This window comes from Lipomyces japonicus (assembly GCF_038497905.1).
Source record: "Lipomyces japonicus strain CBS 7319 unplaced genomic scaffold V1514scaffold_24, whole genome shotgun sequence".
Classification (NCBI taxonomy): domain Eukaryota; kingdom Fungi; phylum Ascomycota; class Lipomycetes; order Lipomycetales; family Lipomycetaceae; genus Lipomyces; species Lipomyces japonicus.
The window spans coordinates 114127-134737 of NW_027117836.1; the positions used below are offsets into that span (position 1 = coordinate 114127).

Here is a 20611-nt window from a genome sequence, read left to right on the forward strand (position 1 = left end):
ATATATTTTTAATAGTGTGGCATCTAGTGTGCATTAAAGTCGGCCTGCAGAATGATCGCGCTGGGCTAAAAAAAATAAACGTTAGTTTGTTATTGTGGTCTGTAAATTCTGCAAAAAAACACACAGCTCATTTATTTTTTTATTGCCTTTCCAGTGTTTGGTTGTAAGGCTTGTGCATAGAATTATGCCTAGTAAACAATATCTGTGGTAATGGGCTTATAGTCAACTGCTGCCATGCGCTCACGATTTGTTGAGAATTTATATTTACGCAGCACTTTCTCGTTGTCCTTGTACATGATCATAAGCAAGCAACTACAAATTTGTGAGCATTAATTCAGGATTTTAATTTTATTCAGAGGTATAATGCCATTCGTAATGCCTTGAGTCGTGACTAGAAACGTCATGCATTTTTCGCCCTGGTTCACGTCGATTCACGCGTTTCACACCTCACCTTGGTTCCAAGTCACATTCTGCAATACGTGCAATAATACATAGAAGTACAATCATAATGATTCAACATTTTGTTCTTGCAAATACTGCTTGCTTACTCAACTTTTAAAAACTACGTTTTTTCCCACTCACAGCCCTGCTGTTACGTACGGACTTGCACGTCCCTAATTACTAGATCGACGCATTGTAATAAATAGGACGGTCAATATAAATTAAATGGATTTTTTTCATGATACACAGTGATAATACAGTGATAATCTAACGTTGTAAGTTGTGGCCTTGTTCATATATCTGCGCGCGTATTCTCAGCACCAAATTAACGGTCCTAAAGTCGCTTGCCGAAATTTAAAATAGAGTTTTCCATTAATAACTGTTGGTTAACTATGTACATATGATTACGTAAACCATTGGTTAACCTTGCTCTTCGGCTGATTGTCAACAACGCTCTCAATGTCATTGTAACTGCTACCTTGAGGTCCGACTTGAGCAACAGAACTCTCCGTAATATCCTCTAGCTCCGCAGAAAACAGTTCTTTCCTTTTAAATACCGTGAATTCTGTGCTAAAAATCTTGGAGTACGTCCACATTACAATCGCTCGCAGTAGTACCGATCCGGCAAGAAACAGTAAGGCACCAACCGGTGCTGCCAAAAATGCACCAAATGCACTCCAATCGTCTCCATACAATCCGTTTTCTAAAATAAGTAATGCGCCACCTTCGTGAACATTTCCATAGTAAATTACTCCAAAAATGAATACGGTAAGGATGCCGCCGCATCCTGAGACAATGATGTCAAATCCATTCAGAAAGTACATGTGGTTGCTAAGTCCCAAAAGAATGGAAGGCATTGCGGCAGATGAGATCAAGTCTGAAATCAAAAAGATTTGCAAAACGTTAGGTGATTTAAGTGCAACAACGATTGTTGGTGCCAGCACAAGTGCCACAAATCCTCGAATGTATATTATCGGCAACTTATTGCGGAAAATGTCATTGGAGATGGAAGAAACCATCGCTGACTGAAGCGAATCAAAAACCGCAGTGGACAAAGCAACAATAAACACTAACACAAACCCAATAACCCATTTTGGAAGTGTATTGAGTACAATGAAAAAAGCCAGAGAGGGATCTTGCGGGGGGTTCCCAGGATACAAATGCGACCAGTCTGCAATGATTCCTGTAAACCCAACAAGTGTGAGATAGACAAAAAGCACAAAAGTAGCAATTCCGCAAGCAATGTACAGTTCCTTGTCTGTTCTAGACGCAAAAGTTCGTAACCAAAAGCCCGACAAAAAACAGTCGTTAGATGCAACCGCTATAAAAAGGATGTAAAGCAGTTGCCATCCCAGTTTGGTAGATTTCGTCAATCCAGATGCGGCAATTTGTGCCGTATCAATATCCACGTTGGCCCCAATGGCAATTGAAACAACAACCAGCAAAAGAGTCATCATAATTCCCTGAACATTATCAGTGAAAAAGGAAGTTTGAAATCCTCCCCATGTGGTATAAATCGTACAAACCACGCACTCAACAATGATAACAGCAAGTCCATTCATGCCAGTCAATAACTGAACTGCATATTGAATAGAAGTAAGCTCAGACACCATATATAAAAACTATACTCTCCTGTCAGTAAACCCCCGCAATATATAGCCCTACCGAAAGGCTTACTTACCATGGTAAGAATAGTCAATATCCCAAGGTACAGGCCAGGTATGTAGCCAAAACGCTTAAACACCCATTCAGTCAAAACAAACCCTTCTGGACATTGCTTTCGAATTCTAGGTCCAAAGAGGGCAAATAACATAATTGGAAGCGCAGAGGTCAATGCATAAACTAATACGCCTTGCACGCCAGCAACAACACCGATTTCGGGATAGGTTAAAAGAATACCGGATCCCATTGCTTTTCAAATGACAGACACAAAATAACTGCGTTAAAACAAAAAAAAAAAAAAAAAACAGACATAAAGAACACAACCAAAAGTCTTCGGTATACAATCGATGGCGAACACATTCCTCACGCAAGTCCTAACTTGGTCGAGTTCTAACGGTATTTCTCAGCCTACTTAGTCTTGTTTAATTAAAAACAATATACGCAAGCACCCGCAGTGGCCACACTCAAGCTATCTAATGGTATCCCACATAAAGAACAGCCTTTCATATATAAGTATCAGTTCGCAATAACACTATCATAACTTACAATGTGTTTGGTTATGTTACATCATTGTATGCATGATCGTCCACTAAAGCGGTGGGCACTGGTCTCCGAGAGAATAATCGACTTCGTATTTGAAACAAGCAAAAGTATGATATCGTATAACGAATTGAGTCCCTAAACTTCTTAATATCACTCACCAGCGGCAAGAAAATTAAAGGCTAACGGAATGGCTAAAGAAATCAAGTTATGATTGTGTTTCCTTAAATTATATAGCACAACGTACGAGGTTGACTTCTCAGCGAAGCTAAAAACTCTTTTTTGCCAGCCATCTTCCAGGCAACAAAAAGACCAAAAACCCTGCCAAAAAAAAAATCTTATCAGTCCGACAAGCCATATAGAGAGAGATCATGCACAACTTACAAAAACACGCCATAGGTGGTGAACATACAGGCATTCGCAGCCTTAGCAGATATGAGTCCGTCGCTCATCCTTAGTATATCTTTAGAGTATTCAAAAAGACTTAAAATAAAGATAATAGTTGTAAAGTAGCCAGACAGGGAGCAAATTTTACCTCAGGCGTTTATATTGTACAACCAACGGTAACGTGCGCGGTCCACTGAGTGCCGTACGTTATATACTTTTTACGTTTGACATTACAAATACATGATCTATCTGATTATTCCTCGCAAATATAATATCATAGCATTTGTGTTGTCTTCCTCAAGTAACCAGAGTTAATGGCGTAGACCAAGTACGACACGCTACGTTGAGATATATATATCAGTGTTACGTTTCTAGCAGGACTGTTTGTAAAAATGATGCAACACGTTGAATAAATGAAAATTTTGGTAAAGTATTTTACTTGTTTAATTGCACGTAGTCTTAACATAGTATACCGGGCGCTATGTCATCATATCAAGAACTAGCTTTCTTTATTTTACAGGCGGACCAATGCGTCTGTCTGCCATTAAAATACTTGGGCCTGTTCGCAACGGGATCCCGTCTTATTGACGCCTTGCAATAACTAATGAGCAAACTTCATTACCTAATATAATGGTCAGCTCTGCCGGGGGACTGATTGCTGATTACCCGGTGCGTGCGTAGTCAGCCACTGCCTCCCCGTTCTGTGGGCTTCCTTTACGCCAGATCACTCGACTCCGATACTCATCATCACCTCCCCTTCCTCGACTTTGCAACAGCCCCTTAGCCTTAGTGCAATCGTCTATACAGTCTTTTTTTGTTGAAATTTTACTTTATTTTTGCGTATTTTTTCATTGTCGATTGCATTTCAATTCGATCTAAACCATGGCTGAACCTTCCGCTGACAAGAAGCACCACCCTAATCTCATCGATGCTTCTGGTGGAGAACCTTCCAAGGAAGATGCCACCGCAACTGCTATTCTTCGCAAGAAAAAGAAAGATAATGGTATGATCTGTGCTTTATTTTTGCTTTAGTTTGGGGTGCGGATATCACTGGTTGTAGATTGATTGCAACTCTGGATGGCTTTCTTCCGTGAGTTTGCGACTGATCGGTTTAATGACCAGCGATTCGTCCACTTTCATCTACTGTATCTTCATCTGCTGTTAAAACTATTTAATAATTTTCAATGTTTTGAACTATCTATCGATCGGTCGGTCGGATATCGAGTTCACGCTTACAGTGTTACTAACTTTCATTATTAGCTCTGATCGTCGATGACGCTGTTAACGATGACAATTCAGTCATTACGCTTTCACCTAATACTCTCGAACTTCTTCAATTTTTCCGTGGTGATGTCTTGATTGTCAAGGGCAAGAAGAGAAAGGACACTGCCTTAATTGTCCTTGCTGATGATGAAGTCGAGGATGGCGTCGCGAGAATCAACCGTGTTGTCCGAAACAACTTGCGAGTTAGACTTGGTGATATCATTACGGTCCATGCATTTCCAGAGATCAAATATGTATGTATTTAATTTCGATTGTGTCCTGTTACTTATTGATGCTAACGTCTACTCCAGGCCAAGCGTATCTCTTGTTTGCCTATCGCCGACACCGTTGAAGGCTTGACCGGTTCTCTTTTTGATGTTTTCTTGAAGCCATATTTCATTGAAGCCTATCGTCCAGTTCGAAAAGGCGATTACTTTACAGTCCGTGGTGGCATGCGGCAGGTCGAGTTCAAGATTGTTGACATGGACCCGTCTGAATATGGCATTGTCGCGCAGGAAACCGTCATTCATTGCGAGGGTGAAGCAATCAATAGAGAAGATGAAGAGAACAATTTGAACGAGGTTGGCTACGATGATATTGGTGGTTGCCGGAAGCAAATGGCACAGATCCGAGAATTGGTCGAGCTTCCGCTTCGACACCCTCAATTGTTCAAGAGTATTGGTATTAAGCCCCCCCGAGGTATTCTTATGTATGGTCCTCCGGGTACGGGTAAGACCTTGATGGCACGTGCTGTTGCAAACGAAACCGGTGCGTTTTTCTTCCTTATCAATGGTCCGGAGATCATGTCCAAGATGGCTGGTGAGTCCGAAAGCAATCTCAGAAAGGCTTTTGAAGAAGCTGAGAAGAACGCACCTGCCATCATTTTTATTGATGAAATCGATTCAATTGCACCGAAGCGCGAGAAGACAAATGGTGAAGTCGAGCGAAGAGTTGTTTCACAACTTTTGACTCTTATGGATGGCATGAAGGCTCGTGCAAATGTTGTTGTCATTGCCGCCACGAATCGACCAAATGCTATCGATCCTGCGCTTCGTCGTTTTGGCCGTTTCGATAGAGAGGTTGACATTGGTATTCCGGACCCCACTGGACGTCTGGAAATCCTTCGTATTCACACTAAGAATATGAAGCTTGGTGATGATGTTGACTTGGAGATCATTGCTGCCGAAACTCATGGATATGTTGGTTCCGACTTGGCGTCGTTGTGCTCTGAGGCTGCCATGCAACAGATCCGTGAGAAGATGGATCTGATTGACTTGGAGGAAGAGACGATTGATGCAGAAGTTTTGGATAGTTTGGGAGTTACTATGGACAACTTCAGGTTTGCTTTGGGTCAATCCAATCCATCTGCTCTGAGAGAGACGGTGGTGCAGTCTGTCAATGTCACTTGGGATGACATTGGTGGTTTGGACAAGGTCAAGCAGGAACTCAAGGAAACTGTGGAATACCCTGTTCTTCACCCAGAATCATATGCCAAGTTTGGTCTTTCTCCGTCGAAGGGTGTTTTGTTCTACGGTCCTCCTGGTACTGGTAAGACTCTTCTTGCCAAGGCCGTTGCAACAGAAGTTTCTGCCAACTTTATTTCGGTTAAGGGTCCAGAGTTATTGTCCATGTGGTTCGGTGAATCTGAATCTAACATTCGAGACATTTTTGACAAGGCTCGTGCTGCTGCTCCTTGTGTCGTCTTCCTTGATGAGTTGGATTCCATTGCCAAGTCTCGTGGCGGATCCGTGGGCGATGCAGGTGGTGCTTCTGACAGAGTCGTGAACCAACTTTTGACTGAGATGGATGGTATGGGTGCCAAAAAGAATGTTTTCGTCATTGGTGCTACCAACAGACCTGATCAGATCGATCCTGCTTTACTCCGACCAGGCCGTCTCGATCAATTAATTTACGTACCATTACCTGATACCGATTCTCGACTGTCTATTCTTAAGGCTCAACTTCGCAACACTCCTCTTGAACCAGGTCTTAACTTGTTGGAAATCGCCAAGATCACCGAGGGCTTTTCTGGCGCTGATCTTTCCTACATTGTTCAGCGTGCTGCCAAGTTCGCGATTAAGGATAGCATCGAAGCTTCTGATGCCGCTGAAAAGGAAGCCGAAGGTGAAGATGTTGCAATGGAAGATCCGGTTCCGTACATTAACAAGGGTCACTTTGAAGAAGCCATGCAAACTGCCAGACGAAGTGTGTCTGATGCTGATCTTCGCCGCTACGAAGCCTACGCGAACACGTTACAAACTTCCCGGGGCAGCTTCGGCAATTTCAGGTTCAGTTCTAACGATGCTCAGGCAGCAACTGCCGGAAGCACTGGTATTGCTGACGGACAAGCCGCGTTCGGTGCTGACGAGGGTGATGATGACTTGTACAATTGATTGAAATTTGTGGGGTGGAAGTCTATTACTATTTTCTAATTTTGTTGAGTATTGTCGTATTTTTTTTTTGTTAGTATTTTGATTTGCGTTCTTTTTATTACATTGCGTATGATGGGAGTGAAATGGTACATATTTCATGTTTCAGAGTTTTAGTCTTTGTTTTTTTTTTTTTTTTCAAGAAATTTTATATTTATACGATAATAAATAAAATTTATTTCTGAATGGATTACGTGCTTAAACATTTGCTTTTTTTCAACTTTCATTCCAATTCATTAAACAAAATTAAACCTTTCATTTTTAAAAAAAATTTTCGTCAACCATGCGGTTGCATGACCCTACTTGACAACAAAATTTATAATGCATCTGTAAGCTTTAATCTGGGCGCCACGTTCATGGATAACAATTCCTGAAACAGCAGTTTCGCCGCATATGGGATCGTCAACTTGTACACGTCCTTGGCTGACCGGCAAGTCGTGCACCAACCATTATAACCCATCAAGCCACAATTGCCGCAAACGTCGACTTCGAACGCATCAGATGAGATCATGAGCCGTTCGAGTAACAATTGCGAAGCACCGTACGCAATCAAACAATCACGTTCCATCTCACCCAGGCGCAGGCCGCCGTCGCGTGATCGTCCTTCGGTCGGTTGCCGGGTCAGGACCGCACGTGGGCCGCGAGCTCGCGCGTGCATCTTGTCCAAGACCATGTGTTTCAGCTTTTGATAGTAGATTGGACCGAAAAAAATGTATGCCTGCAAGCATTCGCCGGTTATGCCGGACGTGAGCATGTCCTTGCCTGAGTAACTGTAACCTTTGCTGACCAAAATCTTGGCCATGTCTTCCAATTTTGAACCTCCAAACGCGGTGCCGTATTGCAACGATCCGTCAAGCACGCCAGCCTTGCCGGAAACTAATTCAATCATCTTGCCGACCGTCATGCGAGACGGGAAACCGTGTGGGTTCATGATGATGTCAGGGCAAACACCATTGTCGGCAAACGGCATGTCTTCCTGTTGCACGATAATTCCACACACGCCCTTTTGACCGTGGCGAGATGAAAACTTGTCGCCCAGTTCTGGACGGCGGGTCTGACGCAGGAGTACCTTGACCAACGGTTGCTCAGATTCGGATGATGAAAGCATGACCTTGTCGATATAACTCGGTTCCGGAGCCTTGTATGTTACCGGTGAATCCTTATAATCATCTGCCGCCACGTTTCCTGGCATGCCATCGGATACGTTGACGGGAACTTGCTTGTTCACGTACACCATGCCGGATGACACCTGATCGCCCACCCCGGGCAAGCCATCTGGTTCCAAAACGGCATGCTTGGGAATCGGATTACCTTCTTGATCAACCTTGATGCCATCAAGACGGTCACTGGTTGAATTTGAATATCTTTTTAACACGGTCGTGTTCTTTTTCAAAACCTGGCACCGGCCAAACCCGCGATCGAGCGATGCCTTGTTCAAAACCAACGCGTCCTCGATATCATAACCGGAGTAAGACATCACAGCCACGGTCGCGTTTTGACCAGCCGGTAATTTGTCGTATTGGATCAGTTCGATAGTTCGTGTCTTCACCATTGGCTGTTGAGGGAATACCATCAGATATAGCAGCGTGTCGATACGCTCTAACTGGTTGTACGCAATAACACCAATAGCTTGTTTACCCATGGCGCATTGGTAAGTGTTTCGCGGAGACTGATTATGATGAGGGTATGGAATCAAGCCGGCAACCGCGCCCAAGATTGTGAACGGTTCGATCTCGAGATGAGTGCTCGAAGGCGAGACCTGGTGTTCGTATATGGCAATCTCGCAATCATTTTCTTCGTTAACATCAAGATATTCAACCACACCCAAGCGAAGAAAATCATCAAATTCAAGCTTGCCGGCTTTTAAGTCTGCAATATGTGATGCCTGTACCAGCGGCTTGCCTTTTTCCACGATGATTAACGGACGGCAGATGCGGCCGCCATCAGTGGCAATGTGTACGGCCTTGTGATGATGATTAATGTAAAAACTAATAAACGCAGATACTTTGCCTTTGCGCCTCAAGTTTCTAAATTTTTTCACAAACTTGGTTGGCGTTCTTGTGATGCCCAAAATTGAGCCATTCAAAAAAATGCCGTACGTGCCATAAGCATGAAGCTCTTGGCCACTTACAACGGAAATGTCTTCTGCTCCGAGTACGTACATTAATCTTTTGACTGGCTCTTCTTCGTCATCAGTTGTGATATGTGTCATAAGAGCAAGATTCTTTACCAAACCACAGGCTTCACCTTCTGGTGTATCAGAGGGACAAACTATTTATGATAAATCATTAGAACAATTTTTACTTACTCCCACGGGAGAGGTTTGAACTTACGCATGCCAAACTGGGACGGTTGAAGCGAACGTGGACCAGAAACCTTTCTTGTCTTTTCAAACTGTGATGAAATACGGGTCATCATTCCCAACGCACTGATGTAACTAAGCCGGCTGAGTACATGCGTGACTCCGGCACGTTCCATCTTGAATCGCTTAAGTGACCAATTTCCGGTTGAGATCGCCCTGTTCATGCCCATTGTAATGTTACCTGAATGAATCGTGATGTTCATCAACGCATCAAATTCACTTGTCCGGTTGGGTTTTTTCAACACTTTATCAATCGATGCTTTAAAATCACTGTTAAATTTTTTGAACAAATCTTCAAATAACAGTGAAAGAAGTTGGCCGGCCCTGAGTTTATTGCAATTAGAATTGAAACATTCACTTCAACTGTATGTATACTTCTTACTCACAATTCTAGACGCTTGTTACCGACGTAGTCTCTGTCATCGACCAACTCAGGATTAATCATCGTCATCAATACTCGTCGTGTCATGATTGCCATATAAAGTGCTTTTTCACGGAAATCCAAGTTATCAACCGTAATGTGGGCAATAACCGTGGTCGCTAATGCTTCAAGACCTTCTTGTAACGGTGTCAATCTCGGTGCCATTGGCCTTCGACTGGTTTTCACTTTTGATCCAATATATTCAAGTGCTTGCTGTTGAGTGAAAATTCCAAGTTTTGCCGAATCTTCAAGGTTAATGGCAAATGCTTCTTGATATCGAGCATCACCTCCGGCTACTAATTGCATAATTTCAAAATCTGACTGAATGCCACATGCTTTAAGTGCGAGAGCTATCGGCACGTCTTCCGCGATTGAGTTATGTTTTAAATAAATCTTACCATTCTTGGTCAGAACATACGTCTTTGATTTCCGTTCATGGGTAGAACTTGTAACTGATGCTTGAAATATTCCCTTTTTTTCATCTGCTTCCACGATAATTCTGTTTTTACTCAATTGTTCTTGCACAAGGATTACCTTTTCGGTGCCGTTGACAATAAAATATCCACCTGGATCCAACGGGCATTCCATAAGTTTTGCCATTTCTTTTTCTGATTTGCCGTGCAACACGCATCTTTGACTTCTCAACATGATGGGCATGCGTCCAATTTCTAATCCACGATGAACTACAACTTTCTTGCCTCTGGTGTATTCAACATCGACAAATATCGGCGCTGCGTATGACAAATCTCTCAATCTGCATTCGTGAGGAGTAATCTCCGTGTTTATACTGTTCTGATCCCTGCGTTGAGGCATGCCAACCCTGATATCGAGATACTTGAGATAAAACTCTGGGTCCACATCACTCACGACTTTCTCGTTTGCCTTGACGATTTTCTTTAAATCAACGTTGACAAAGTAATTAAATGAATCTAAATGCTGCTTCACCAAGCCCTTAATTTTTAAAAATGCTGGAAGAAGTAGCCATTTGTCCTATTGTTTTTTTTTTAAAAAAAAAAAGGCATTTGTCAGCTTTCTGATTTTTTTTGTGCAAGATCAAAACACGGTTGTAATACCTCTGCAGTGTTCACGGCGTCAGTCAACTTCTTGCCATGATAAACCGGTTGCAATAATTCATTCAATGACGTGTCTACTGCCATCTCTCCCTTGTGTTTTCACCTCACTGGATCCACAACAAAGGTAGAAAGAAAAAAAAGTCCAAGTGTGAGTTTAAGTATATTCGGAGGTTGACAATATTTTTATGTTAAAGTTTTTTGGACGTTTTTTTAAACTTTCATATATTTTTTAGGCGGTGGGTTTCAACGACGACTTTAACTTCCCAAAACTGGTTGGAACGAAAATCATTAATTCTTCAGAAACAAAACAACCATTGCAAGCGCCAGACATTATTAAAATGCGGCTAATAAAAAAGTCATTAAATTTTACTAGTTGCTATCGAAATTTCAGTCTTTCAGCATCAATCGGTCGAGAAATCGAAGCCAACACGTTGACTCCGCCGCGTTACAATTTAAAGCACCTAGTAAACAATTTGCAAGATTATGTTGATTCAGCCAAACGACGCAGGCTCATACAAGTAGCCGAATCAATTCCTCACATTTCAGAATTGTATTTTCAAACTAACCAGAAACGAGAGCAAAGAACGGTAATCTCGATTGAACGGAAACGGCTGGAACGAAGCTTGCAGACCACGACCGACGCCGAACAACGCAAACTATTTATTACCCAATTGGCACAGTTTAAAACGACAATTAATAAAATAAATGACGAAATTTCACAGGGAGAATTAGAAATTGCGTTGCTAATGGACGCGGTGCCAAATACGTTGCCGAAGGACAGTCCTCAGGAAGAACAAGTAATCAAGTACCTGAACGCTCCGTATGAGGAAGCACCAGACAAAACTGCACATTCATTATTGCCTGGTTATTATGAGCAAGCCGAACCGCAAAATGATCACGTGCTGATAGGCGCGGGTCTGGGGATCATTGACTTGGCTAGTGGTTCAAAAGTGTCTGGCAATTCTTTTTATTACCTGCTAGGCGACGCGGTGACATTGGAATTGGCATTGATTCAGTATGCATTGTCAGTGGCTCGCCGGTACGGGTTTAAGCAATCCATGCCGCCATCTGTAGTGCGAAGGGAATACGCGCAAGCGTGCGGGTTCCGGCCTCGGGATTTGACTGGCGAGCGGCAGATATACAACATTGCTGTGGCCGGTGACGGTGCCGATGCAGGCGAGCAAGAAAAATTATGCCTGACCGGGACGGCGGAGATTCCATTGGCTGCATGGGCTAGCGATATGACGTTCAAATTAGATCAGTGCCCTGTCAAGTTGTCAGGCGTGAGCCGGAGTTATCGAGCCGAAGTTGGAGGCAGGGGCAGGGACTCGCGTGGGCTGTACCGGGTGCATGAGTTCACCAAGGTCGAGCTCTTCGCTTGGGTTCCAGAACCCACGGACGACGCAGACGCAAGCCGCATTCCAACTTCGGATCAATTACTGGAACAATTCCGGCAGATTCAAGAGGAAGTTATCGGCAGCTTGGGATTGCATGCGCGCGTGCTTGACATGCCGGCGTCAGACCTGGGCGCTTCCGCGTTCAAGAAATATGATATCGAGGTGTGGATGCCGGGAAAGCAGTCATGGGGTGAAGTCACGTCGGCCAGTAACTGCACGGACTATCAGGCCAGGCGATTGCACACACGTGTTAAGTTAAAAAATGGCATTGTCGAAGCACATACATTGAACGGCACTGCAATTGCCGTGCCACGGGTAATTATGGCCATCATTGAAAATTTTTATGATCCTCAAAGACAAGCTGTTCGCATTCCGCAAGTGCTTCGCAAGTACATGGATGACAAAGAATGGATAGAAAGGGATTTGTAAAAGAAAAAAAAAATTAATAACAAAACAAAAAATTCTATAATACACGCACTAAACCAACATCCTTAATAAAATTACACATAACTTGATAAAACAGTTTATTTGTTTATTTTTTGTTCACTAAAAGGAATACGCTTTCCTCAAGAACATCATTAGTGTAAAAATTGGATCTCCTGACATCCTCACTTTGCAATTCACGATCACCCAGTACGATTTCGAGATCTCGTGCCTGACTGCCGACCCATCTATCGACAAACCCGGCCGGGTCATGAGCCATTTGAGCGAAAAAATCTCGTCGCAATTTTGAATTTGCAAGTTCTTGAATCGTGATCCCGATTTGATCATCCAGGGCCAAGATCTCATCTTGATTGTTATAATTAATCAACAATTGTTCCAAATTTTTACGTTGCGGACTTTCAACGTCAACTTCAATCTCTAATGGCTGTTCTAATTGCGTGAGTTCTGTATTGACCTTAATCGTATAATTAATCACGATCGGATCAAGTGGAAGGAGATGAGCGTTAACTTGCTCGATTATTAACGGGAACGTGATGCGTTCCTGGCCGGGGAATAATGCTGCCAAGGCACCATCTATTCGGATAAACCGTCGCTCATCACCTTCTTGGAGGTTATAATATTTGACATATTCCCAAAGACCCCTTACGATTCCGTGCTTGGTATCTTCTTTCAATCCGCCGAGTACGTTCGAAAGAGGAGGCGACAGTTTATATCGTTCTGGAGATGATGACAGGTAGAATGAAATCTTGGCATTCACGTCAGTATCACCTTTACGTTTAATGTCGATTGAGTCAAGCATAATCTGGGGTGGAGCTTGCGCATTCTTTGGTTGCTGATTCCATATAATAATGTTACCCTCGGGATAAAGTTCTTTCGGTCGATCCAATTCAATAGCAATACTCTGGAAAAACTCTGTAAATTTCTTTCGCTCATTAGAAGATTGCTGCGGAAAGTTGTCATCATTGCTGTGCTCATTGTCGTTGTCATCGACAAGTCTGCCCTCGATTCTGAGTGCCCATGATGGGATGGTACCCATGTCGAAATCAAACGCGTTCTCATCCAATCTATCGACTGTTTGCCAGGGCTGATCAATCGCCGTGTTACTCACAAAAATTTGAAATTTTCTACGCTCTTTTGATTTTCTGGTTAACGCATCTTCCACGTCCAACCGCTTGCGGGTGATAGTGGAATCCAAATTTTGTTCCAATTCTCGCAATTCACGATACAAAGTTGCGTTCGGTACCAGGGTCTCAATCTTGGCAGGAATACTTCGTTCAACCGGACGACGCAAATAGCGTTTCTCCAATTGCACTTGAGCAGCTGCATGCTGTGCCTGAGCCTGATGCTGGCCCACTTGAGCCGGAACGTGTTTTTGTTGCTGTTGTTGCGGCGCGTGTGATTGCGAGGCTTTGCGATGCCCTCGAATGGACGGCATGCCACGCGGCATGTTTGCACCTGGATGAGGTGGAGGCCTGTTATACACGCTCATGATCAAATCAAAAATATCGGTAAATACAAAGTAGATGACTTTAAAAAGAAATTAGGATAACAAATCAATCAATATTATTGCGGCCAACAGGAAGAAATTAAAATAAATCCGAAGGGCAGGGGAGAAAGGTTACCCTGCGTTGCCCTCCAACTTTGCCAATATCGACAGCCAGTCATCCATCATCAATCATCCACCGCTTGCGTTTGTGATTTTAAACAAAAGACAAACTAGATCACTTGCATTAAGATTTCAGTAATTTTGACTAATGTCATCACTAGCAAAAGCTCAAGCTGCGGCGAAAGCCAATGATTTGGCCGCCGCAGAGCGCATTTATCGACACATCTTGACAAATGCGGCCAGCAACAACGTTGAGAAGGCGATCGCTGAGAAGGAGACTGCGTTATACCAACTCGGCCAATTGTACCAAAGTCATAAGTATGCATAGTTTTGTTTTGATATTTTTTTTTAGTAATGAATGATTTGATGCTGATCAATAACCTCTTTTTTTTTCTTGTCTCTATATAGCAAAGTCAAGGAGCTGGAAGAACTAATTCAGACGTCGCGAAGTGTCATGTCAGGATTGGCTAAGTCCAAAGTGGCAAAGATAAGTAAGTTGGGATAAATTTTTTTTTCCGGAGTAATATCGAATAATACTAATTAATGGAAATCAAGTACGCACTCTGATTGATTTGTTCTCAGACCTTCCAGGCACACTGGACACGCAGATCAAGGTGACCAAAGATTGCATTGCATGGGCCATTTCTGAACGACGAAACTTTCTTCGTCAAAGTCTGGAAACCCGATTAGTATCCTTGTACATTGAACGTAACGCCTACCATGACGCGCTAAAATTGATCAACACGCTTTTGACCGAATTGAAACGATTGGACGACAAGATGGTCCTTGTTGAGGTGCAATTGTTTGAATCAAGAGTGTATCATGCGTTGCGTAATATTCCAAAGAGCAAAGCTGCCTTGACCAGCGCTAGAACAAGTGCTAATTCTATTTACTGGTAGGGGCAATCAGCCGATTATTTGATTTCTCTGGGAACATGACGTGAGAATTAATGCTGACCATGACTACACGTAGCCCGACCTTGATGCAAGCCAATTTGGACATGCAGAGTGGGATTCTCCATGCCGATGATAAGGACTACAAGACTGCGTGAGTAATCAAATCCACGACCGAGATTGAGCATTGGTTACTAATAATTGCGTTTAGATTTTCATATTTTGTTGAGGCTTTAGATGGGTACTCGTCTCAAGAGGATCAGCGGGCTACGGCGGCATTAAAGTACATGTTGCTGTCTAAGATTATGCTTAATCTTACTGATGACATTAACCGTAAGGAGTTTTAAAAAGAATAACCGCAGAGTTTTGACTAACATTCACGTTGCGAAATAGTAATTTTGAACGGCAAATTAGCGCAGAAATACGCCGGTCGGGATATTGATGCCATGAAAGCGGTCGCGTCTGCTCATGCGAACCGCAGCTTGAAAGAATTTGAACAAGCGTTAGAAACGTACAAGACCGAATTATCGTCGGACAAGATCATCCGGTCGCATTTCTCTGCCTTGTACGATACTTTACTCGAACAAAACCTGGTACGCGTGATTGAACCGTTCTCGACCGTCGAGATTTCACATGTTGCCGACGTGGTGGGATTGGATACGCGCCAGGTGGAAGGTAAATTGTCTCAAATGATTTTGGACAAGGTTTTCTACGGAGTGCTCGATCAAGGCAACGGATGGTTGACCGTGTTTGAAGAGCCTCGCAAGGATGCCACGTACGAGGCCGCGTTAGACACGATCCGCCACATGACAACCGTCGTGGATCTGTTGTACGAGAAGGCGTCCAAGTTGAACTAAGAAGCAAATTGTTGTGCTGTACCACAAATATTATACATAGTTGACAAATAAATAACAATTATTAATAATGTAACTTTATTGTAATATAATAAGCCTGCTTTTACCTTTAAGCAAAAAAAAAAAAACACCTCATTGATTAATATAAACTTCAAATTAAAATAAAAAAAAACATAAATTTAAAGTTTTTTGTTTCCCTTATTAAGTTACAAATTTAAAATTCGTACTTGACAAGCTTAGCATAAGCTTCAGTGGAGAATGACTTGGGGCGCTCGATGGGGGCACCAACGGCACGGTCAATGATGTACTGAGGAAGGACACCAAGAGCACGAGAAACACCGAAGAGAACGGTGTAGAACGACTCTTCAGTGAGACCGTAGTACTGGAGCAGGACTCCAGAGTGGGAGTCCACATTGGGCCATGGGTTCTTGGTCTTGCCGTGCTTGGTGAGGACCTTAGGAGCAACCTCGTAAATTTGGGAAACCAGCTTGAACAAGTCATAGTCGGGCAAGTGCTTGAGAGCGAACTCACGCTGAGCAGTGTAACGAGGATCGGTCTTGCGAAGAACAGCGTGACCGTAACCGGGAACGACACGGCCGGCGTTCAACGTGTCCCAGAGGTACTTTTCGATCTGCTCGTTGGTGACATCAGAGCCGATGTTGGCCTTAAGTTCAAGAATCCACTCGAGAACTTCTTGGTTGGCACGGCCGTGGAGAGGACCGGCAAGACCGTTCAAGCCTGCGGCAAGGGAAAGGAAGGGGGAGGAAAGAGCGGAGCCAACCAAGTGAGTGGTGTGGGCGGACACGTTACCACCCTCGTGATCGGAGTGAATGGTGAGGTACAGACGAGTAAGTTCAACGAATTCCTTGTTGTCACCAAAGCCAAGGAGCTTGGCCAAGTTGTAGGAGTAATCCTTGTCCTTCTCAATCTCAGCAACCTTGCCATCCTTGAACACGTTGCGGTAGATGCGGCCGGCAATAGCGGGCAACTTGGCGATGAGGTCGATCGCGTCCTCGTAGGCATGGAGCCAAAGTTCTTTCTTGTTGACACCCTTCTCGTAAGCCTTGGTGAAGGCAGACTCGGACTCGAGTGCGTTCACGGCGATCGAGAACTGGGCCATGGGGTGCAAGCTGGCCGGCGACCGGTCAATGAGATCAATCACGTGAGCGGGCAAGTCAGCTCGGGCAGCCAACTCAGCGGACAAGGCCTTGACCTGAGTAGCAGATGGGATCTCGCCCGTGAGCAAAAGCCAGAACAAACCTTCAGGCAATGGCTCACCGCCTTCGACAGCCTTGGGGAGAACCTTCTGGATTTCAGGGATGGTGTAGCCACGGAATCGAATACCTTCCTCAGCGTCGAGAACGGAACCTTCCCAAACGAGACCCTTGATGCCTCTCATGCCACCATAGGCCTGATCGAGAGTAACTTCACCAATGACCTATAAAATTGTTAACTTAATTCCTGAATAAAAAAATAAAATCATGACGCAATTAGTGATGATGATGACACTTACGGTTGAACCCTTGGCCTTTCTGAGGGCCTTGATCTTCTCAATCTCGGCGGGGAAGATCTCAATAAGACGCTCCTTAAGAGTCTATAAACATGAATTGAGTTAGCCAATGCACCTAGCCTGACTGAAAATTGACATGAAACATCAATTGACTGAGTAGCAACAAAATTATGCGCTGCATGGAAAAGGGACCACGTACAGGCTCCTTGCCGGTGGAGTAGGCACGGAAAGCCGCAGAGCGGGCAAACGAAGCAAGAGGGCGCTGAGCACGAGCAAAGGAAGAAGCGATGCGAGATGGAGCAGGCATTGTGGATGATGAAGAACGCGAAGGAGTATGGGTGAGAAAGAACAAGGAAAAAAGTGAGTCTTTTCTATTAATGAATGAGCTGAACTAACCCCGGACCCAGCGGGTCGGCAACCCTGAACCCAGCCAATGGGAGGCCGTCGCAGTCTCACCTAACCCTATTCAGGGCGCGGGGATGCCATGTCACGGGAATTTGGGCCGGGCTCCGGTGCGGGCGCCGGGCCAATCACAGACGAGCTCGCCAGCAGGAGCGGCGGCTGTGGCATATCTGCATCACTGCTGGCGTTGAGGCATAACTGCGCAAAACTAAAGGGCACGGGGCCAAAGATTTGCGTTCAATTTTTCTTTCTCAATCTTAAACCACTTCCAGCACCAGCACTGTTTTCAACGTCAACGACATCGCATCGTCGAATCTTCCTTTTCAGCATCATTAGTGCTTGTCTGGTTTTAAGCGCCTGGATTAGAACCGTTTAAGGCTGGGATTATTAATACCCGGCTGCTTGCAATTCCGTCTGTTTGGAGAGCACTGGAATACAAGAGCCTACACCGTACAATAAGCGTACTACTACTACTACTACTACTACTACTTGTATTACTGTTCATATTTGCTTGCATTTGTAATCCGTACGAGAGTAATCTGGATCTTTCTCAAAGCAAAACATTAAACTACTGCAAACTTTTTTCTCAAAAGTAATATCCTTTTCTATTCGTCATCATGGCTTCTCAATCGGTGCAGGCAGAGTTCGATACGACCTTGCAGAGCATGGTCGAGCTTAAGGCTCCAGGTGTATCCGGCTCAAAGATCCGTCGCCTTACGGACCTGGCCATTCAGAACGTTCAGGTATAATAATACTTAATAATAATCATTTCAATCATTTATAATCGTTGCCAACCCCGGTTCGTGATTGTCAAGTCACGTCTGCCGGAGTCTTGGTCAAAACTAAACACAAACAAAGTAACTAATACTAACCCGATCGTGTAGTCTGAATCCGTTCTTATCCAAAAGCTTTACACGCACTTTAAGCGGGCGCCTTCGACCCACAAGCTAGGCGCGCTATACGTGGTTGATGCCATCGTCAGGGCCTATCAGGACGAAACACGTAAGCTTGGCCAAGTGCCTTCCCAAGCTTCACCTGATGGCACACCGGCTGCCGCCGTCTTCCATCTTTCCGACATTGTGGAAAGCCTCATTTCCGATATCCTCACCGCTCCTCCTGACCAAAGGGTATGTTACATCATCATCATCATCATCATCATTTGTTTATTTTTAGCATGCGATTAACTCAATTGTTTTAGGACAAAATTTTAAAAGTAATTGACATCTGGGAAAAAGCCTCAACTTTTCCCCCCGAACTATTAAATCGTCTGAAAGAAATTTTGGCTGGGTTCCAATCGGCGTCTACCACGCCTCCTTACCCGCCTCCTTCGTATTTGGTCAATGATGTGAGAAAGGAAACTCTTCCTGTTAACTCTCCTTTTAAACCTACCGAATCATCTACATCATCCATTTTGGAAGCATTGGCCAATATCGCAAAGCAACCCACAGATGCAACTCCTCCCCCACCACCTCCACCACCAGCACAACCTCAAGCCGGCACCACGAATACTTCTGCTGGTCAGTCTTCCTCTTCTGATGCTGCTACTGCATTTTTATCATCATTAGCCTTTTCTGCTGCCGGCCAGTCAACTAATGGCGCAACGTCTCCTGCAGCCGGTGTCTCGTCTTTGCTTAACAATGTCAATCAGCCAGAGCCCCAAACACAACCTCAGCATGCAAATGATCAATACAGTGCTTTATCCGCAGCTCTAGCTCAAGCTCAGGCGCCCGCTGTTCAATCCACGTCTAATGCACCAGCACCAGACTTAACTTCCCTGCTTCCTCTTCTCAACAACCAACAACAACATCCACAACAACAACAACAACAGCAACAGCCGACTTTAAATATACCTGGTTTTCCTGGTTTTAATGGCCTTCAGCAACAACAACAACAACAACAGCAACAGCAACAACCACCGGCCGGCATGGACCCTAATCAATTAGCTCTAATTCAGCTCCTCGCTTCTCAGGGTGTCGGTGCTGGTCAGATTTTATCACTCCTGACTGCTTCTCAACAAACTGGTGCATCAGGACTTCCGATTCCAAACCAGGGCGTGATCAACACGTGGGGTCAAGACGACCGCAGCAGGGGCAGGTCTTCAACGCCGCCATACGGTGACCGGCGGTCCCGGTCTCCACCTTATAACCGTCGGCGCAGATCACGGTCACCCTCGCACCGGGCCCGGAGTCCTCGTGGTGGTCGTCATGGTGATTCTCCTTCACGGTCAAGAGATGGCTTATTCCGACCGCCGGTCGAAATAAAACCCAGAAGCGTATCCTACGATCCCAACATGCGTCCCGGCTGCGTTAAGGTTCTTAGCCGAACATTGTTTGTTGGAGGCGTGCCCATGTCTATGACCGAGGAAGAATTAGTCGCCATTTTCGAAACTAGAGCAAGAGTTCAGGGCGTAATCATGAACAAGGAGAAAAGACACGCGTTCATGAAAGTGTACTACAGGTCGGATGCGCTCCTGATCAAACGTGACATGGAGACCTATTCTGAAGGTGGTGTCACGTTACGAATCAGGTGGGGTGTCGGATTCGGTCCTCGTGACTGCTGTGATTACCAAACCGGTGAATCCACGATCCCGTTGGACCGGTTAACCGAAGCCGACAAGCGGTGGTTGTTGAATGCCGAGTTTGGCGGTACTGGAGGTAAACCATTAGAATCTGGCATAGTAGTGGAAGAACCAGATATTGAGATTGGCGCTGGAGTTTCCAGCAAGGCGATTAGTAAGCGCATGCCTACAAATTCGGGCGGTGATTTAGGTCCCAAGAGCACGTTGCCGGACAAGGGCTCTATCCGGTCGCGAAGATCGGGTGTAAACAGTTTAAGAAGATAAGTAATTGGATTGTGAAATCAAATTTTTATTAAAAATAGTTGAAACTTTGCTTCTGTAGTGCTTCTGTAATATATGTAACTAGTAA

At 44.4% G+C, this 20611-nt stretch overlaps 9 protein-coding genes across 9 annotated transcripts; 4 read left to right on the forward strand and 5 right to left on the reverse strand.

The window, feature by feature from the left end:
- Positions 1 to 845: 845 nt before the first annotated feature.
- On the reverse strand, positions 846 to 2350 carry V1514DRAFT_343254 (uncharacterized protein; the record flags this gene model as incomplete). Its single annotated transcript, XM_066929131.1, has 2 exons — positions 846 to 2063; positions 2123 to 2350. 2 exons carry the CDS (start codon positions 2348 to 2350, stop codon positions 846 to 848), a joined length of 1446 nt encoding a protein of 481 aa, XP_066782843.1.
- Positions 2351 to 2890: 540 nt separating this feature from the next.
- Positions 2891 to 3600, reverse strand: V1514DRAFT_332466 (uncharacterized protein). The gene is made up of 3 exons (XM_066927850.1): positions 3179 to 3600; positions 3028 to 3106; positions 2891 to 2964 (listed from the first exon to the last, which is right to left on the reverse strand). Exon 1 carries the CDS (start codon positions 3494 to 3496, stop codon positions 3305 to 3307), a length of 192 nt encoding a protein of 63 aa, XP_066782844.1. The 5' UTR covers positions 3497 to 3600; the 3' UTR covers positions 2891 to 2964; positions 3028 to 3106; positions 3179 to 3304.
- A 124-nt stretch (positions 3601 to 3724) lies between these two features.
- V1514DRAFT_332467 (P-loop containing nucleoside triphosphate hydrolase protein) lies at positions 3725 to 6912 on the forward strand. The gene is made up of 3 exons (XM_066927851.1): positions 3725 to 4033; positions 4291 to 4547; positions 4605 to 6912. The coding sequence occupies exons 1-3, from the start codon at positions 3913 to 3915 to the stop codon at positions 6684 to 6686; spliced, it is 2460 nt and encodes an 819-aa protein (XP_066782845.1). The 5' UTR covers positions 3725 to 3912; the 3' UTR covers positions 6687 to 6912.
- On the reverse strand, positions 6880 to 10758 carry V1514DRAFT_352795 (uncharacterized protein). The gene is made up of 4 exons (XM_066929512.1): positions 10579 to 10758; positions 9471 to 10495; positions 9056 to 9408; positions 6880 to 8993 (listed from the first exon to the last, which is right to left on the reverse strand). Exons 1-4 carry the CDS (start codon positions 10660 to 10662, stop codon positions 7039 to 7041), a joined length of 3417 nt encoding a protein of 1138 aa, XP_066782846.1. The 5' UTR covers positions 10663 to 10758; the 3' UTR covers positions 6880 to 7038.
- A 92-nt stretch (positions 10759 to 10850) lies between these two features.
- Positions 10851 to 12480, forward strand: V1514DRAFT_332470 (uncharacterized protein). The gene has a single exon (XM_066927852.1). The coding sequence runs from the start codon at positions 10917 to 10919 to the stop codon at positions 12402 to 12404; it is 1488 nt and encodes a 495-aa protein (XP_066782847.1). The 5' UTR covers positions 10851 to 10916; the 3' UTR covers positions 12405 to 12480.
- V1514DRAFT_332471 (uncharacterized protein) lies at positions 12215 to 14009 on the reverse strand. Its single transcript, XM_066927853.1, has one exon. It carries the CDS (start codon positions 13906 to 13908, stop codon positions 12508 to 12510), a length of 1401 nt encoding a protein of 466 aa, XP_066782848.1. The 5' UTR covers positions 13909 to 14009; the 3' UTR covers positions 12215 to 12507.
- Positions 14010 to 14104: 95 nt separating this feature from the next.
- Positions 14105 to 15829, forward strand: V1514DRAFT_332473 (uncharacterized protein). The gene is made up of 6 exons (XM_066927854.1): positions 14105 to 14343; positions 14434 to 14516; positions 14581 to 14920; positions 14998 to 15072; positions 15130 to 15251; positions 15312 to 15829. Exons 1-6 carry the CDS (start codon positions 14174 to 14176, stop codon positions 15773 to 15775), a joined length of 1254 nt encoding a protein of 417 aa, XP_066782849.1. The 5' UTR covers positions 14105 to 14173; the 3' UTR covers positions 15776 to 15829.
- Positions 15781 to 17612, reverse strand: V1514DRAFT_308078 (citrate synthase-like protein). Its single transcript, XM_066925714.1, has 3 exons — positions 17482 to 17612; positions 17286 to 17366; positions 15781 to 17210 (listed from the first exon to the last, which is right to left on the reverse strand). The coding sequence occupies exons 1-3, from the start codon at positions 17587 to 17589 to the stop codon at positions 15987 to 15989; spliced, it is 1413 nt and encodes a 470-aa protein (XP_066782850.1). The 5' UTR covers positions 17590 to 17612; the 3' UTR covers positions 15781 to 15986.
- A 340-nt stretch (positions 17613 to 17952) lies between these two features.
- On the forward strand, positions 17953 to 20602 carry V1514DRAFT_352800 (uncharacterized protein). Its single transcript, XM_066929513.1, has 3 exons — positions 17953 to 18427; positions 18569 to 18811; positions 18883 to 20602. Exons 1-3 carry the CDS (start codon positions 18302 to 18304, stop codon positions 20524 to 20526), a joined length of 2013 nt encoding a protein of 670 aa, XP_066782851.1. The 5' UTR covers positions 17953 to 18301; the 3' UTR covers positions 20527 to 20602.
- The last annotated feature ends 9 nt before the right edge of the window (positions 20603 to 20611 follow it).

Coding starts and splice junctions, on each gene's coding strand:
- V1514DRAFT_332470 (XM_066927852.1), top strand. CDS start 10,917: ATGCGGCTAATAAAAAAGTCATTAAATTTTACTAGTTGCTATCGAAAT.
- V1514DRAFT_308078 (XM_066925714.1), bottom strand. CDS start 17,589: ATGCCTGCTCCATCTCGCATCGCTTCTTCCTTTGCTCGTGCTCAGCGC. Junction 17,367..17,481: donor ACTCCACCGGCAAGGAGCCT/GTACGTGGTCCC, acceptor TCATGTTTATAG/ACTCTTAAGGAGCGTCTTAT. Junction 17,211..17,285: donor GAAAGGCCAAGGGTTCAACC/GTAAGTGTCATC, acceptor ACAATTTTATAG/GTCATTGGTGAAGTTACTCT.
- V1514DRAFT_332466 (XM_066927850.1), bottom strand. CDS start 3,496: ATGTTAAGACTACGTGCAATTAAACAAGTAAAATACTTTACCAAAATT.
- V1514DRAFT_352800 (XM_066929513.1), top strand. CDS start 18,302: ATGGCTTCTCAATCGGTGCAGGCAGAGTTCGATACGACCTTGCAGAGC. Junction 18,428..18,568: donor TGGCCATTCAGAACGTTCAG/GTATAATAATAC, acceptor CCGATCGTGTAG/TCTGAATCCGTTCTTATCCA. Junction 18,812..18,882: donor CCGCTCCTCCTGACCAAAGG/GTATGTTACATC, acceptor CAATTGTTTTAG/GACAAAATTTTAAAAGTAAT.
- V1514DRAFT_332473 (XM_066927854.1), top strand. CDS start 14,174: ATGTCATCACTAGCAAAAGCTCAAGCTGCGGCGAAAGCCAATGATTTG. Junction 14,921..14,997: donor AGTGCTAATTCTATTTACTG/GTAGGGGCAATC, acceptor GACTACACGTAG/CCCGACCTTGATGCAAGCCA. Junction 15,073..15,129: donor GATAAGGACTACAAGACTGC/GTGAGTAATCAA, acceptor AATTGCGTTTAG/ATTTTCATATTTTGTTGAGG.
- V1514DRAFT_352795 (XM_066929512.1), bottom strand. CDS start 10,662: ATGGCAGTAGACACGTCATTGAATGAATTATTGCAACCGGTTTATCAT. Junction 9,409..9,470: donor GGTAACAAGCGTCTAGAATT/GTGAGTAAGAAG, acceptor CAATAAACTCAG/GGCCGGCCAACTTCTTTCAC. Junction 8,994..9,055: donor ACCGTCCCAGTTTGGCATGC/GTAAGTTCAAAC, acceptor TATCATAAATAG/TTTGTCCCTCTGATACACCA.
- V1514DRAFT_332471 (XM_066927853.1), bottom strand. CDS start 13,908: ATGAGCGTGTATAACAGGCCTCCACCTCATCCAGGTGCAAACATGCCG.
- V1514DRAFT_332467 (XM_066927851.1), top strand. CDS start 3,913: ATGGCTGAACCTTCCGCTGACAAGAAGCACCACCCTAATCTCATCGAT. Junction 4,034..4,290: donor CAAGAAAAAGAAAGATAATG/GTATGATCTGTG, acceptor TTTCATTATTAG/CTCTGATCGTCGATGACGCT. Junction 4,548..4,604: donor CATTTCCAGAGATCAAATAT/GTATGTATTTAA, acceptor CGTCTACTCCAG/GCCAAGCGTATCTCTTGTTT.